The 16,704-nt window shown below is 42.8% G+C and overlaps 1 protein-coding gene across 4 annotated transcripts in view; it reads left to right on the forward strand.

Moving 5' to 3' along the window:
- PATL1 (PAT1 homolog 1, processing body mRNA decay factor) overlaps window positions 1-16,704 on the forward strand; it is a 292,622-nt gene that overhangs the window by 95,832 nt on the left and 180,086 nt on the right. For all 4 annotated transcript variants that reach the window (XR_003944007.1, XM_030221195.1, XM_030221217.1 and 1 more), the window contains exon 7: window positions 8,377-8,448. Coding sequence is in view for 3 of the 4 variants with exons in the window: in XM_030221195.1 (XP_030077055.1) it covers window positions 8,377-8,448 (72 nt within the window). In the remaining variant the exon portion in view is untranslated. The remainder of the gene's footprint in view (window positions 1-8,376; window positions 8,449-16,704) is intronic.

Consider the following 16,704-nt stretch of genomic DNA (forward strand, 5'->3'; position numbering starts at 1 on the left):
AACAGCAAAAAAAACCCCAAAACATAGCACAAAGGGCTTTCAAGACTGGAGCACCCAACAGTATGGCATTACTCTATGCTTCTGTGACGTTTGGAAAGTTGGTATCGAGCAGACATATTATTTTCTTTGCTTGGTTTCTAAATATACTTCACATATTGTTTATGTGCTACATCATAGATTGAACCCTGACTCAGGTGGAGTAACAGTGAAACATGGCCCATGTCAAGTCCTTGAATAAAGCATATTGGTCTGCTCCAGTCTTGAAAGCCCTTTGTGCTGTGTACTTTGATCCTCTCTGTTTTACGTCCATAATAACATAGTAAGTAATGTCCAGTCTGCCCAACTGTTAAACTCATTATCAATTCATGATTAAATCAACAATGAATGTGATGTAAAATACTTAATCAAGGTCGTTTTCTTTGGCATAGAAGTCTGCCCAGCCCTGTTCTTACGTTCCAAATACTGGAGTTGCTGTCAAAGCCCACTCCATCCTATCCGTCTTGTTGTTTGCAGGACGCAGACTGTAAAGGTCTGCCCAGCACTGTCCTCAGGTTCCAGCCACTGAAGTTGCTGTTGAAACCTTTACCAGCCCATCCTAAACCAGATTGCCACATGCGGAACACAGACTGTAGAAGTCTGCCTGGCACCGGCCTAAGTTCTTCACAACCAGAGTCGCCATCTAAGCTTCACTTGACACATCCAAGTACATTCAGCCATTTAAGTTTGGGTTTTTGTATACCATCCATTTTCTAATTAGAGATCCTCTGTGTTTATCCAACACCATTTTGAATTCTGTCAACATTTTTGTCTTTACCACCTCCCTCGGCAGGGCATTCCAGTCTTCGACCACCCTCTCTGTGAAACTTCCTGACATTATTCCTAAGTCTACCACCCCACAACCTCAATTCATGTCCTCTAGTTTGTTTCCTCTTCTCTGGGAAAGATTTGTTTCTATATTAATACCATTTAAGTATTTAAACATCTGTATGATATCTTCTCAGTCCCTTATTTCCTCTAGGGCAGCGATGGCGAACCTATGGCACGCGTGCCAGAGAGGGCACGCAGAGCCCTCTCTGCTGGCACGCGCGCCCAGCGCTACAAAACAAAACAAAAAAAAATTGTGGAAAAAAAATTGTCGCGTGCAGCCATCGCGCCATTGGCTGTTCGGTCGGCGGCGCAAATTTTAAAGGATGCGGGCTGAAGCTAATTGGCCCCGTTCGATGCAGTACCATGGCAACCAAAGTTGTTTAAAACTCCTGGCCCACCCCCTCCCAATCGGATTCACCGACTGGACCGCCAGAGAGCAGACAAATTTGTCTTGTCGCTCGCCGCCCGTCCTGTCCCGTCCCAAATTTAACTGTGCAGCACTGAGTAAGTACTTTCATTTAACCCCCCGCCGCTCCGGATCCCAGCTCAGAGTCATCTCGCCGCAGCTGGACCCCCCCCCGGCCCCACTCGTCGCCTGCCCTCGGAGAGATCCCCTCCTTCCTGTCCCTGCTGGCTCAGGCAACCTGGACCGGGTCACGGCCCTCTCCCCCCCCCACCCCTTGGCAACCGGCATCACCCAACTGAACATCGCTGGACCCCCCACCCGTTCTCCCCCTCGGGTCTTACATGTTTTATCATTGGCTCCCCGAGGCGTTCCGTTTTCCCTCCTCCTTCGACACCGGCGATTCACTTAGCCAGCCTTCTGCCAGCGTCGGAGCCTCTCCTCAGGCGCGCCCCGCCTTCTGCAACTACCTGTCTTCTGCAGAAGTGGGACGCATCTGAGGGAGAGCACCCGACGCTCGCAGAAGGCTGACTAAGTGAATTGTCGGTGTCGAAGGAGGGAGAACGGAACGCCTCGGGGAGCCAATGATGAAACATGTAAGACCCGGGGAGAGGGGGAGGCCGGGTGGGGGGTCCAGCGACGTTCAGTTGGTTGACGCCGGCTGCCAAGGGGGGGGGGGGGGGGAGAGGGCCGTGACCCGGTCCAGGCTGCCTGAGCCAGCAGGGACAGGGAGGGGGGCGGGGGGACACTGCCTGCAGACACAGGAGGAGAGAGAGAAGCATCAGCAAGAAGAGACAGGGAGAGAGACAGGCACCACACACCAGACACACGGGGAGAGAAAGAGGAGGAGGGACAGAGAGAGAGAGAGAGACTGGCACCGCGCACAGACACACAGGGATAGAGACAGCCGACACAAAGGGAAAGAGAGAGCGAGAGAGACACTGCCTGCAGACACACGAGGAGAGAGAGAGAGAAGCATCGCAAGAAGACACAGGGAGAGACAGGCACCACACACACACACACACACGGGGAGAGAAAGAGGGGGAGGGACAGAAAGAGAGAGAAAGAGATTGGCACCGCCCACAGACACACAGGGATAGAGACAGCCAACACAAAGGGAAAGAGAGAGCGAGAGAGACACTGCCTGCAGACACACGAGGAGAGAGAGAAGCATCGCAAGAAGACACAGGGAGAGAGACAGGCACCACACACAGACACACGGGGAGAGAAAGAGGGGGAGGGACAGAGAGAGAGAGAGAGGCACCACACACAGACACACAGGAAAAGAGACAACATGCGAAGAGAGAAGGGGAGAGGGAGAGAGAGAGAGAGAGAAAGGAAGAGACATGCACAACGCACAGAGAGAGAGACAGGCAACACACAAAGACAAGGTGATGCTGTATGGGGGAGGAGAGAGGAGGTGATTTTGGATAGGGAGGAAGAGGGTGAGATGCTGGATAGGGGAAGAGAGAGAGACAGGGAGATGGTGGATGTGATGAGAGATAGATGGGGTGAAGCTGAATTGGGTGGAAGAGAGAGCAATGATGGATGGGGTAAGAGAGACAGTTCACAGTGCTGGATGGGGTAACATAACATAGTAGATGACGGCAGAAAAAAAGACCTGCACGGTCCATCCAGTCTGCCCAACAAGATAACTCATTTGCTACTTTTGTGTATACCCTACTTTGATTTGTACCTGTGCTTTTCAGGGCACAGACTGTATAAGTCTGCCCAGCACTATCCCCACCTTCCAACCACCGGCTCTGGCACAGACCGTATAAGTCTGCCCAGCACTATCCCCGCCTCCCAACCACCAGTCCCGCTTCCCACCACCGGCTCTGGCACAGACCGTATAAGTCTGCCCAGTACTATCCCCGCCTCCCAACCACCAGCCCCTCCTCCTGATCTTGACTAAGCTCCTGAGGATCCATTCCTTCGGCACAGGATTCCTTTATGCTTATCCCACGCATGTTTGAATTCCGTTACCGTTTTCATTTCCACCACCTCCCGTGGGAGGGCATTCCAAGCATCCACTACTCTCTCCGTGAAAAAATACTTCCTGACATTTTTCTTGAGTCTGCCCCCCTTCAATCTCATTTCATGTCCTCTCGTTCTACCATCTTCCCATCTCCGGAAAAGGTTAGTTTGCGGATTAATACCTTTCAAATATTTGAACGTTTGTATCATATCACCCCTGTTTCTCCTTTCCTCCAGAGTATACATGTTTAGTTCAGCAAGTCTCTCCTCATACGTCTTGTAACGCAAATCCCATACCATTCTCGTAGCTTTTCTTTGCACCGCTTCGATTCTTTTTACATCCTTAACAAGATACGGCCTCCAAAACTGAACACAATACTCTAGGTGGGGCCTCACCAACGACTTATACAGGGGCATCAACACCCCCTTTCTTCTGCTGGTCACACCTCTCTCTATGCAGCCTAACAACCTTCTAGCTACGGCCACCGCCTTGTCACACTGTTTCGTCGCCTTCAAATCCTCAGATACTATCACCCCAAGATCCCCCTCTCCGCCCGTACCTATCAGACTCTCCCCGCCTAACACATACGTCTCGCGTGGATTTCTACTCCCTAAGTGCATCACTTTGCATTTCTTCGCATTGAATTTTAATTGCCAAACCTTAGACCATTCTTCTAGCTTCCTCAGATCCTTTTTCATGTTTTCCACTCCCTCCCGGGTGTCCACGTAATGCTGAATGGGGAGGAGAGAGAGATATGGGGCAATTCTGGATAACAGGGAAGAGAAAGAAAGATGGGGCAGTGCTAGATATGGGGAAGTGAGAGAAAGAAACAGATGGGGTGGTGCTGGTTGGCAGGGGGAGAAAGAGATACTAAGAGGAGAGGCTGCATAGTGGAGGGTGGAGAAGGGGAGAGAAAGAAACAGAGAGGACATGTTATATGTCAGGGGGAAAGAATTAATGAAAGACTGGAGACTAAGCGAAAGGGGAATGGATGGGCTTGAGTGTGGGAAACATGGGAAAATGTAGGTAGGTTCAGTGAAAAAAGGGAGCTTAGACTGGATAGTAAGAATGAATAAAATCTAAATGGATAGAAATGCAGAAAAATAGAAGAAAGCTGAAAGATGAGTGTCAGAGATGAATGTAGTGGAGGAAGTGTGGAAGACAGGAGAGAGAGAAATGGGGAGGAAACTGTGGAATATGTCCAATTTGAGAATTTACATCTGCTGTCTTAGTTTGCACTGGGTATACTGGAGCTGTAACAGCTAACAGAAATGATTTATAATGAAAACAAATCATGTTATTTTTTTCTCCTTTACTAGTATAATGTTTTCAGTGATGTCTGTTTATATGCGCCATGGCTGGTGTAAGGGGTGTGGCTATCATAGGGGTGGAGTCATATGTGGTGACCCCGCCCATAATGAGTACCAGCACTTTGCGATAAATAATTAGATTTTGGGTTGCTGTTTGGGCACTCGGTCTCTGAAAGGTTCGCCATCACTGCTCTAGGGTATACATATTCATGTCTTCTAGTCTCTTATACGTCTTTTGGCACAGAGTCCATACCATTTTTGTCGCTTTCCTCTGGACCGCTTCTAGTCTTCTTACATCCTTAGCAAGATAGGGCTTCCAAAACTGAACTCAGTACTCTAGGTGGGGCCTCACCAATGACTTGTACAGGGGCATCAATACCTCCTTTCTTCTGCTGGTTATGCCTCTCTCGATGCACCTTAGCATTCTTCTGGCTATGCGGCCAACGGTTTGTCACACTGTTGTGTTACTTTAAGATCCTCTGACATCATCACCCCAAGGTCCCTTTCCCTGTCTGTGCATATCAGCCTCTCACCTCCTAGGACATATGGCTTTCTTGGATTTCTATTCCCCAAATGTAATCACTCTATACTTCTTTGCATTAAATTTTAACTGCCAAACATTGGACCATTCTTTTTCATGTTTTCCACTCCCTCAGGGTGTCCACTCTATTACAAATCTTGGTATCATCCACAAAAAGGCAAACCTTACCTTCTAACCCTTCGGCAATATCGCTCACAAATATATTGAACAGAATCGGCCCCAACACCGATCCTTGAGGCACTCTGCTACTCACCTTTCCTTCCTCCGAGTGAATTCCATTGTCCACCACACTTTGGAGTCTGTCTGTCAACCATTCCTAAGCCAGTTCCACCACTTTGGGTCCAAACTTCAACCTGTCTAGTTTATTCAAGAGATTCCTATGAGGATTTGTGTCAGAGGCTTTGCTGAAATCCGAGTAGATTACATCTAGTGTGCGTCCTCGATCTAGTTCTCTGGTTGCCCTGTCAAAGAATGCAGTGAAATTAATTTGACACGATTTACCATTGGTAAAACAATGTTGCCTCAGATCTTGTAACCCATTGGATTCCAAGAAATTCAGTATCTTTCCTTCAGGAAGGCTTCCATTATTTTTCCAATAACCAGAGTGAGGCATACCGGCCTGTAGTTTCCCGTTTCTTCTCTTGCCACTTTTTTGTGAATCAGGACCACATTCGTTCTTCTCCAATTCTGTGGAACCTCTCCTGTCCCTATGGATTTATTAAATAAGTCTTTGAGGTTCCACCATAACCTCTCTAAGCTCCCTCAGTAGGCTGGGATGGTCCCGTCTGGTCCCATGGCTTTGTCCACCTTCTGTTTTTCCATTTGTTCATAAACATTTTCTTCCATGTACGGTGCAGCATCCATTCCATTCTCATATGTATCTTTGCTAGCTGATCGTGATCCTTCTCCAGGATTTTCTTATGTGAACACAGAGCAGAAGTATTTGTTTAGCACATTCGCTTTTTCCTTATTGATTTTCACAGCATCTTTCAGTCTCACAATTCCATTTTTAGCCTTCCTCCTTTCACTAATATATCTGAAAAAATTCTTGTCTGCCCTCCTTACATTTCTAGACATTTGTTCCTCCGCCTGTGCTTTTACCAGACGTATGTCTTGGTGGCTTTCCTGTATTCTTTTCTTTGTTACATGAATGCCAACTCTTTTGCCTTTATTTTGTCAGCCACTTGTTTGGAAAACCATATGTTTCCTTTTTTTTCTTTTATTTACTCTCCTTATGTAAAGGTCAGTAAGCAGTGTTATATCTCCTTTCATCCTGGACCACATCTTGTTTGTCCTTCCATCCCATCAGCTCTTTCTTCATTTCCCCATTTTACTAAAGTCAGCATGTTTGAACTCCAGGACTTTTTTTAGTTCTGAGTGGCTGCCCTTTGCTTTTTTCTGTTATATCAAACCAAACCATTTGATCACTACCGGCCAGGTGGGCAACCTCTCGGACATTAGATACATTTTCCCCATTTGTGAGCACCAGATTCAGCATCGCTCCTTCTCTTGTGGGTTCCATCACCATTTGTCTGAGATCAGAGCATCCATGATCTCTCTACTTTTTTCTGATTCTACAGATGAAACTTTTCAGTCTGCATCCAGCAGTCTGAAATCTCCCAGTAACAGCACTTTCCCTTTCTTTCCGAACTTGTGGACATTTATAACCAGATCTTTATCAAGTTGCTCTGATTGTGTTGGAGGTCTGTGAACAACATCCATGTGAATAGAGGTTCTGCTTTCTCTTTTCAAGGTGATTCATATTGCTTCTTCCTTTCCCCATTCCCCCTTCATTTCAGGTGCTTTGATATTTTTTTCTCATATAGTAGTGCTACTCTTCCACCTTTTCGACCATCTCTATCCTTCCTAAATAGATTATAGCCCGGTATGCTTGTGTCCCATTCATGGGAGTCCTTGAACCATGTTTCCGTGATAGCAACAACATCTAATGATAAGTAGTAGTAGTAAATCTGCCTCTACCATCAGGATTTGCTGATCATGAACTTTGTTGCTTATACTGCATGCATTTGTGGTCATTGCTTTCTAGCTACATTTCAATGATTAGTCTCATCTTCTGAATAGGTTTTTGTTTAGTCTCACATTCTGCTGTGTTGCTAAGAAATGAATTGTTAAGATGGTTGTCTTCATTGTTTTCCTTACTACTGTCACAGCTTATCTTTTGCTGGAGGTGACTGCCTGAATTGACCTTCTTCCAAATGCCACCCCCATCTTCTAGTTTAAATACCTAGAAACATATTGTCTGAATTTCTCTTCAAGGATTCTTTTTCCTGCCACAGAGTGATGCAGCTCATCCGTTACAATATAGTCTTTTGTTTTTCCATGTATTGCCTCATCCTCTTTTGTACCTACAACCTTCTTGGTGGCACCAAACCTTGAGCCACTTACTGAAGTTCAGTATTTTATAGTCTTTTCCCTCCCTTTCTATAAGTTGGTAGAACTTCAGAAAAAGCTACAGTCTGTACTAAAGGTTTTAAACCCCTCCCCCAACTCCTGGAAAGCTCTCTGCGGTACAAGCAGTGGCGTAGCTACGTGGGGCCTGAGGGGGCCGGGGCCCCCGCAGATTCACCCCAGGACCCTCCTCCCGGCGAACCCGTCCCCGCCGACGCCTACCTTTACTTTTGCTGGCGGGGGATCCCACTCCCCGCCAGCCGACGTCTTCTCAGTCCTTCCTGCTCTTCAATTTGTTTGCTGACGTCCTGCACGTAATTGTACGTGCAGGACGTCAGACTCAGAGAACAGTTCTGTTCTCTGAGTCTGACGTCCTGCACGTACAACGTGCAGGACGTCAGCAAACAAATTGAAGAGCAGGAAGCGACTGAGAAGAAGACGTCGGCTGGCGGGGAGTGGGATCCCCCGCCAGCAAAAGTAAAGGTAGGCTGCAGCGGCGGCGGGTTCGCGGCGGGAGGGGGGGCGGCAATGTCGGCGGTGGGGGGGCGGCACCGGGGGGAGGGCTAAAATGTGCCCCCTCCCCCCGGGCTCTGGACCCCTCCCCCACGGAAGGCTGGCTACGCCCCTGGCAAGTGAGGTGGTATTGGTTAAATCATTTGTTTCCATAGTATACAGGCAAGTTCGAGGGCTGCGCCACTCCTTAGAGTGGTGATTATGTTGGTGAAATGTTAGTATTTTCTGCCTTTTCCTGTGGGTTTGAGGCATAACTCACTTGTCTGGATTGGTTTAGCAAGACTCAAGGAAAGGAAATTAGCAGATAAGAACAAATTTCACCCTTTTCCCCATTGCTTTCATTTTGTCTTCACAGAGTGCTTCACTGTTGGGCCACTCTTTTCCTCCTACTGGCACATCTGTCCTCGCACAGTTCCAGCGAGCGCAGGTAAAGTGGTTTATCTTCTCCTCTTTACTCCTTCTTTCTTGCTTCCTGCCTAGCAGCCTCTACTCTTGCCATCCCTCCCCTTTCCTTTTTTTTTCTATGTCTTACTCATGCCCTACCTTTATGTTAGAATATGCATGAAGATTCGTAGTAATGTTGTAAACAATGGCAGATAAAGACCAACTATTCTTCACTGATGTTTTAGCACTTTGGATCACAAGAAAGAAGGGGGTAGACCAATATAGTTCCAAAGCAAGTGGTTTATTGGCTAAAAATATCTGGATGCACAGCTGCGTTTCAGCACCACAAGTTCCTGCTTCGGGAGTCAAATGTAGAGACTCAGCCAAAGTTGGTAAATGCAGATAAATATGGCACTGAATTCACGCTGTTTTCATTGAGTGACTTGCACTTCTTGTGCTCCTTTTGCTTTGGTTTCATAGTGCTTTTGATGCTGTATTGGTGGATGTATTCAGTGCCATATTTATCTGCATTTACCAACTTTGGCTGAGGCTGTATGTTTAACTCCTGCGGCAGGCATGTGTGATGGCGTAACACAGTTCTGCATCGTTATTTATAGCCAATAAACCACTTGCTTTGGAACTACATTGGTCTACCCCCTGCTTTTTTGTTAAGAGGGTAACCAGCTGTTTTTTTTTTTTTTTTTGTTCTTACCACTTTAGATCAACAATTAAACAAATTTTACATTCTTAAACCAACAGTGTTTGCTCTGATCTCATACTGATCGCATCATCACCTTCTATTCTTTATCTCAAACATATCTAAACTCCTCACAATACTGGCCTTCAAACACCTCCACTGGCAAGTCATTGTAGACCTTATTGATTTTGGCTGCTAGTCTTATAGGTATCATCCTTAATGCCTAGGCTTACTTCCATGCCGCCATCACCAAGCTACACCATTAGATGTGGTGGAGCATTGAAAACACCTTTTAAGTTCTTTTTAATGATTTGATTTTAATCAAACCAGAAGGAAAAAAGTCCCCTAAGCAATAAATCACAAAAAGAAAAAAGTAGGTGCAGACAATGTTCTTCCACACATCAAAAATTTATTCTAGAATCAAATATTGTAAAGGCACTACATATGTAAAGACCAAACATGGGACCATGTTTCAGTGGTAAGGACCCATCTGCCTCGGGCCACACAGCCTAATTACAAAAATTAATATAAAATGATAAACAGATATATCTAAGCATTTGAATAAATAAATAACAAAGAAATACATCAGCATGGGGGACTTTCTTCCTTCTGGTGTTTTAATTATATTCATGGTGTGCAAGTTTATCCAGTCTTTGGAAACCTGAGGTAGCTGAACTACTACCTTTAAGAGTTCAACTACCACTCCATATGCAGGTTTCTCCAGCCTGTTTGGAAATGTGATGAAGTTATATTGCCCACTTTCTGCTTGCAGCATCTCTTCTTTGTCTCTCTGGAGCTTTCTAAGTCTCTCTTTCATTTCTTTTACCTACATTTGCTTGTAAAAGTGTTCACACCTTTGTACATGTTTCACATTCTGCTATCTTAAAAAAGTACGTTTCAAAATGCATTAAACTAGGAGTTTATTTCACTGATCTACAGAATGTACTCCACACTTTCAACTTGAAAGAGTAATTATTGAAATAGTCAAGAAGTAATTAAGAATAACAATTAAAAAGTTTTAAATTACATTTTTTTTAGATGGCAGAGTGTGATAAATGTGGAATAGAAATCTGTGGTAAGACTTGACGACTGCACTCCACAGTCTTAGCTTGGGATGTGTAGTCTACCGGTTTTGCCAATATAGCCTTATATTTCATCTTCAGGAATAGATGACCGAGAATAGATTTAGATTGAATGGTTTACAATTTTTTTAAATTTTCATAGAACTAGGTTGCTTTTTGCACTTGAGTTACTGAAAAAATATTTTCTTGATCTTGTATTTGCCTTTTGAAAGTTGATATTTCAATTCAGATAAAGGGAAAGGGGGTGGGATTTGGTATACCACCATTCTGTGATTACAGTCAAAGTATTTATTTTGTACCTGGGGCAATGGAGGGTTAAGTGACTTGCTCAGAGTCATAAGGAGCTACTGTGGAAATTGAACCTGGTTGCTCTGGTTCTCAGGCTGTTTCACTAACCATTAGGTTACTCCTCCACTCAAATCAACCTATTGTGAGCCACGAAGTGACTGTTCAGGGATTGCGTCACCTGATAGTCATGATTTAATGGCATTTTGAAATCTTCTTCTGAATCAAGATCTCAAATTTTTACTGAAGAATCCAACAAAACTTTTTTGTTTTAAAAATGTACTTTTCAAAAATGGATGAGGTTTTCTGTTGTCAAAAGGTAGAAAACTATAGCTGCCTGCTGGCACAGTTCTGAAATACCAACTTTAGCTGGATAAAAAAACCCCCACCAAAACCCCAAGATGAGCTAGATTTGTGAGAGATAATGGATGACTGCTCTACAGACCCATAAATGGAAACAATTTCAGGAAATAAGGGATGAGTTCTTACAATTAGGTTTCTAGGATGATGGGTGGGCAATGGGGGGCGGTTCAGAATGGGAGGGTGAGTTTTGGGGTTTTCTTTGTTCTCATATTTCAACTGCATATGTATACTTTAATACCCTAATAAAATATGTATGAAAAATTAAATTACTGACCTGAATAAGAAAAATTTATTCAAAATCTTATGATAAAAACTTGATTTGAAAAAAATGTCTAGAGGAAAAAATATATGTACACAATATTTCCAAGAAAATTTTGTTTGGAATTAGAATATAAGATATTATAAAAATTGTATCTTGTATTGCGTATTTACCCAAAAAATATAAGGTGTGTTATATTTGGAGTGTGTAATACTCTTTAAGATTGTGCCACTTATTATTTAAAATATATATGTGTGTTTTATTATACATTCGATTACTTGAAAATAATGATAAAAAATAAATAGAGTAATTGTGGATAAAGTAAACAAAAAGTGCATCAATAAAATAAATATGAGAAGTATTGACATAATATTCTATAGTACATCTGGAAAATGAAGAAAATTGTACAGAAACATCTAAAATATGCATGAATGTACAAAAACATTGACCAATATTGTCTAGAAACAAATAATTGGAAAAAATTAAAAAAATAATAAAATGGAATAAAAAAAGAGACGTCTTTGAAAGAGAACTTATTGGAAGACAAACAGATCAATCTCTTGGTTAAGTTAAGCGGGAGTAACCGTGTTCATTTCAAAGATAGCTCTTTGTTCTCTTTGTAACAGAAGCAAATCAATATCTCCACCACGCCATGGCATCTTGACCACTTGATAGATGAAGAATCTAAGATCAGATGGGGAGTGTGATAGGTCCATACAGTGCTGAACAAGTGGGGCATTAAGATTAACCTGTTTAATGTTGCTCCTATGTTCGATAATACGGGTCTTAAGCTTTCTTTTAGTTTTCCCTACATACAGCAGTGAACAAGGACACATGGTAATATAGATAACGCACTCAGTGTTACAGTTCGTGTTGTTACTTAATTTGTAAGTTTTTCCTGTCTGTGAATGTCAAAAAATAGTAATGTCCATTGACAATGGGCATACCGAACAACCGCCGCAGGAATGATGTCCAGCGATGAGACTGCTCGTCTCGGGTTTTAGAGTGATACAATTTTCAGGCAGTGTTGAGGGTGCAATAATTTCTTTAATGTTCCTCCCTCTAGTGTTTGCAACAGTGTCCCTTTTGTTTTGAAAACAGCTATGTTCTTCCAGAATGTGCCAATTTTTATTAATAATCTTCTGAATGTCCCGTTAGAGATTGGAGAATTTTAAAGTGCAAACAATGTCTGGATGTTCTTTCTGGACACGTGGTTTCAGAAGTTCTTCCCTGTCTGATGCTCTTGCTTTTAGAAGTCCCATATCAATACACTGTTTCGGATAGCCTCTTTCTTGAAATTTCCTGTATAGGGGTTTGGATTGTATGTCAAAATCATCAAATTGACTACATAATCTTCTGAGGCGAAGAAACTGAGATTGAGGAAGATTCTTTTTAAGACTCCTGCATTAATAAAGAAGGCTAAAAGGAGTGGAGGAGTGGCCTAGTGGTTAGGGTGGTGGACTTTGGTCCTGGGGTACTGAGGAACTGAGTTTGATTCCCACTTCAGGCACAGGCAGCTCCTTGTGACTCTGGGCAAGTCACTTAACCCTCCATTGCCCCATGTAAGCCGCATTGAGCCTGCCATGAGTGGGAAAGCGCGGGGTTCAAATGTAACAAAAAAAATAACAGTAACAACTTTCAGGTATGTTGGAAGCAGAAAGCCTGTGAGGGAATCTGTGGGACCGTTAGATCACGAAGGAGAAAGGGGGCACTCAGGGAGAGGCCATAGCAGAGAAAATGAATGAATTCTTTGCTTCTGTCTTTATGTACTGGCAATGGTTTTCAAGGATGATGATGCAGAGGAACTGAAAAAAATTTCAGTGAATGCAGAAGATGTACTGAGCCAAATTGACAAATTAAAAAGTAGTAAATCACCTGGACCGGATGGCATACATCCAAGGATATTCAATGAACTTGAGCATGAAATTGCTGGTCTGCTGTTAGTAATATGTACCCTGTCATTAAAATCGTCCATAGTACCTGAAGATTGGAGGGTGGCCAATTTGATGCCGATTTTTAAAAAGGGTTCTAGGGGTGATCTGAGAAATTACAGACTGGAAACTATTATAAAGAATAAAATTACAGAACACATAGACATAGTTTAATGGGACAGAGTCAGCATGGTTTCAGCCAAGGGAAGTCTTGCCTCACCAATTTCCTTCATTTCTTTGAAAGCATGAATAAACATGTGGATAAAGGTTAGCCTGTTCATGTAGCATATTGTTCATCTTTCTGCCCTCTCCCAGGTATAAAGGTAGTAGTTACCTGTAACCTGGAATATCCAGCACTCCAGGGATTATGGTCCTAACGCCACCAGGTGGAGAGACAGAAAGACACAAAAGGCTATAGTAATATGAGAATAATCAGTAATTGTTTATTACACTTACCAATCAGGACTACAATTAGAATACGTAATATAATTAATTCTCATATGAGACAGCAACCGGGACACAAACGTGACCTCTGACATTAGCTCTCTGATTGTCTCTGTCCATGATTCTCCTTTTATTCCCTTTTCTCTCATAGGCTAGTATTGGAAGTACAAAGTCAGCATATTCTAGTAAATCTTACAGAAGCAAAGTTCTTCATAACATATTTGCTTATCATAAGTAAGGTCAGTAAGGTTATCCTACTTTGCAAAAACCATCTTCCCAGCAACCAAAGTTGTGTGTCTTCATTATCTGCTTTCATGGTCAGCAGCAAATTTCCCTTACATTACTACATCCGTGTACAGTATTCTCCTGCCACACATATCTGTTATGACTCCATATCTGCCTGTCTCTCCAACAGAAGGGCAAGCTGACATGAGATTCACATTCTGTGTAATTCTTATTATTTAGCTTCTCAGTGACTCTTAACCTGTTCATAGCCTGTTCACAGAGGCCTAGCTTTGCTCATAATTCTCAATTACTGTTGTAAAGTTATTTTATGGTTTATTACCTGCATGTCCCAGACAGGGGCGTAGCCAGACAGCAGATTTTGGGTGGGCCTAGGCAAGAAGTGGGTGGGCAACAAGTGTTCTCCCCCACCAAAAAAAATATCTAAGCTGGTGGGAAAATGCTTCTCTCCACCTTGGCAGTCTGCAGCAGGCATGCGCTGAAAACTGAGCATGCAAAGGTGCCAGTATCGTGGAGCACACCATTTTCATTACCATCAGGGGGAAGTCTTCAGCTGGTACAGCTTGGAATCCCCATCAGCTACTGCTAAACATGTGCTACTGTTGGGTGGGCCTGAGCCCTAAGTGGGTGGGCCCCGGCCCACCTGTGGCTACGCCACTGGTCCCAGAAAGCTTTTGACAAAGTTCCTCATGAGAGACTCCTGAGAAAATGAGAAAGTGATGAGTTAGGAGGCAATGACCTTCTGTGGATTAGAAATTTGTTATTGGACAGAAAACAGAGGGTGGGAAACTGGAAGACTGGGTATACAAATGGCAGATTAAATTTAATGTAGACAAATTCAAAATGATGCACAATGGAAAGAATAATCCAAATCATAGTTACCTAATGTTGGGGTCCACCTTAAGAGTCAACACTCAAGAAAAAGATCTAGGTGTCATTGTAGACAACACCCTGAAATCTTCTGCCCACTGTGCGGCTGCAGCAAAAAAGCAAACAGGATGCTAGGTATTATTAGGAAAAAAATGCAAAATAAGGCCAAGAATATTGTAATGCCTCTATATCGCTCAATGGTGCGACCTCACCTTGAGTATTATTCAGTTCTGGGTGCCTTATCTCAAAAAAGATATAGCGGAATTAGAAAAGGTTCAAAGAAGAGTGACCGAAATGATAGGGAATGGAACTCTTCCCACATGAGGAAAGGCTAAATAGTTTAGGGCTCTTCACATTGGAAAAGAGATTGCTGTTGGTGGTATATGATTGAGGTCTATAAAATCCTGAGTGCTGTAGAGCAAGTAGAAGTAAATCAATTTTTCACACTTTCAAGAAGTACAAAGACCGTGACATGCAAAGAATGGTTAAGCTCAGGAGCTCGCTGCCGGAGGATCTGGTAATAAGCGGTTAGTGTATCTGGGTTTAAAAAATGTTTGACAAGTTCCTGGAGGAAATGTCCATAGTCTGTTGAGATAGACATGGGAGAAGCCACTGCTTGCCCTGCGTTTGATTGCATAATATGTTGATGTACTTGTGACCTGGATTGGCAACTGTTGGAAGCAGGATACTGGGCTAGATTGACCATTGGTCTGACCCAATATGGGTATTCTTAAGTTCTTAATTAACTATTTTCAATACTTTAGTTGAACCTCCAAATTACTCTGAGGTCACCAGTAATCATGCTGACCCCTACTGGCTGGCGTAGGATCTATCAAATTGTAGAAGATCGTGTCCAGGTGTACACAAATAACGGCTTAAAAATGCACACAAGGGCCTTCAAGAGTGAGATAAAATTCCTTTACTAAATCGTCCTGATATGGACCTTGATTCATCGTGTTAGTGCCTGCATCAAGGGTTTAACAAAAGACAAAAGAACATTTCAACATAATATGAAATTAAAATACTGTACATAAGCTAGTGTTGATGTTAAAAAGAAAACATTCAAAAATATATTTATAACATGCTCTATAAATATACATGCAAGCACAAAGAATGAAGACATACTAATTATACAATGGTGATGTTATCTGATTACATGCATATGGAAATTTAAAAAAAAAAAAAAACGTGTTTTTTTTTTATTAAAAAAAAAGTGAGCATTCCAAGAGTGATAAAAATTGCTAAAATTTATGATTACATCCAAAAGATGCAACTTTAATGATAAAAGTGAGTAGACTGGGACCTAGACATGTAAATAATGGCTTCTTGAACCCTGGAAAGGAGCACGTCTTATGTTGGCTGACCCTTGAGTTGAACCCCCCTCTTATTATTTACAGATAAGCTTCAAGAACTATACAGTAATAATAAAAAATATGTATATAGATTTTATTTACAAAGGCAAAATATGAAACAAAATAACAGATGAAAACATTTAAAGAAAAAGTCTCTAATACAAATATGTGGAATGAAAAATATATGGGTGCCAAAGAAACACACACGTACTATAAAAGTTAGTTATCTAAAATCCAAAGTGTTCACAGGCATTTAGAATAACAGAAGTATGTAACCTTGATGATATCAGGTTGTCTTGTCACGCAGGAAGCTGACTCATGGTGTTCTTTGTGAGATCAGAATTAGTGCTTAGGATACCAGTGCTGACTTGTGCGTCTTTCTACACTCTTATCAGAAGTGTCTTTCAAATCACGATAGCATCTTGATATTTGATTGGTCCATGCCCAGTTGTTAGAGATATGGCAACCACAGGAACGTGTTTGTCGTCAGGTGGATATTTGACGCTTCAAGCAGTCTGTTGCAGAATCAGCAAATTGCATACCTCTGACTTGGCCCAGATGTCTCTCTGGGTCACAGTGGTCAGGGTCATGGTTATGAGTTATTCTTAGATGCAAGTCGGGCCCAGTGCAAGTATGACAACATGAGCAAGCCAGCATTACAGATGGATATAAGCTAAAAGTCTGATTTACTGAACAGATGATGTGTGTGTGGAGGGGTGTCTTCCCTTCACAAGGCGAGTCTTTTTAATTTGAAAGGAAGCTCTGTAATGAGG

The sequence above is a fragment of the Microcaecilia unicolor genome, chromosome 1, assembly GCF_901765095.1.
Source record: "Microcaecilia unicolor chromosome 1, aMicUni1.1, whole genome shotgun sequence".
Taxonomy (NCBI): Eukaryota; Metazoa; Chordata; class Amphibia; order Gymnophiona; family Siphonopidae; genus Microcaecilia; species Microcaecilia unicolor.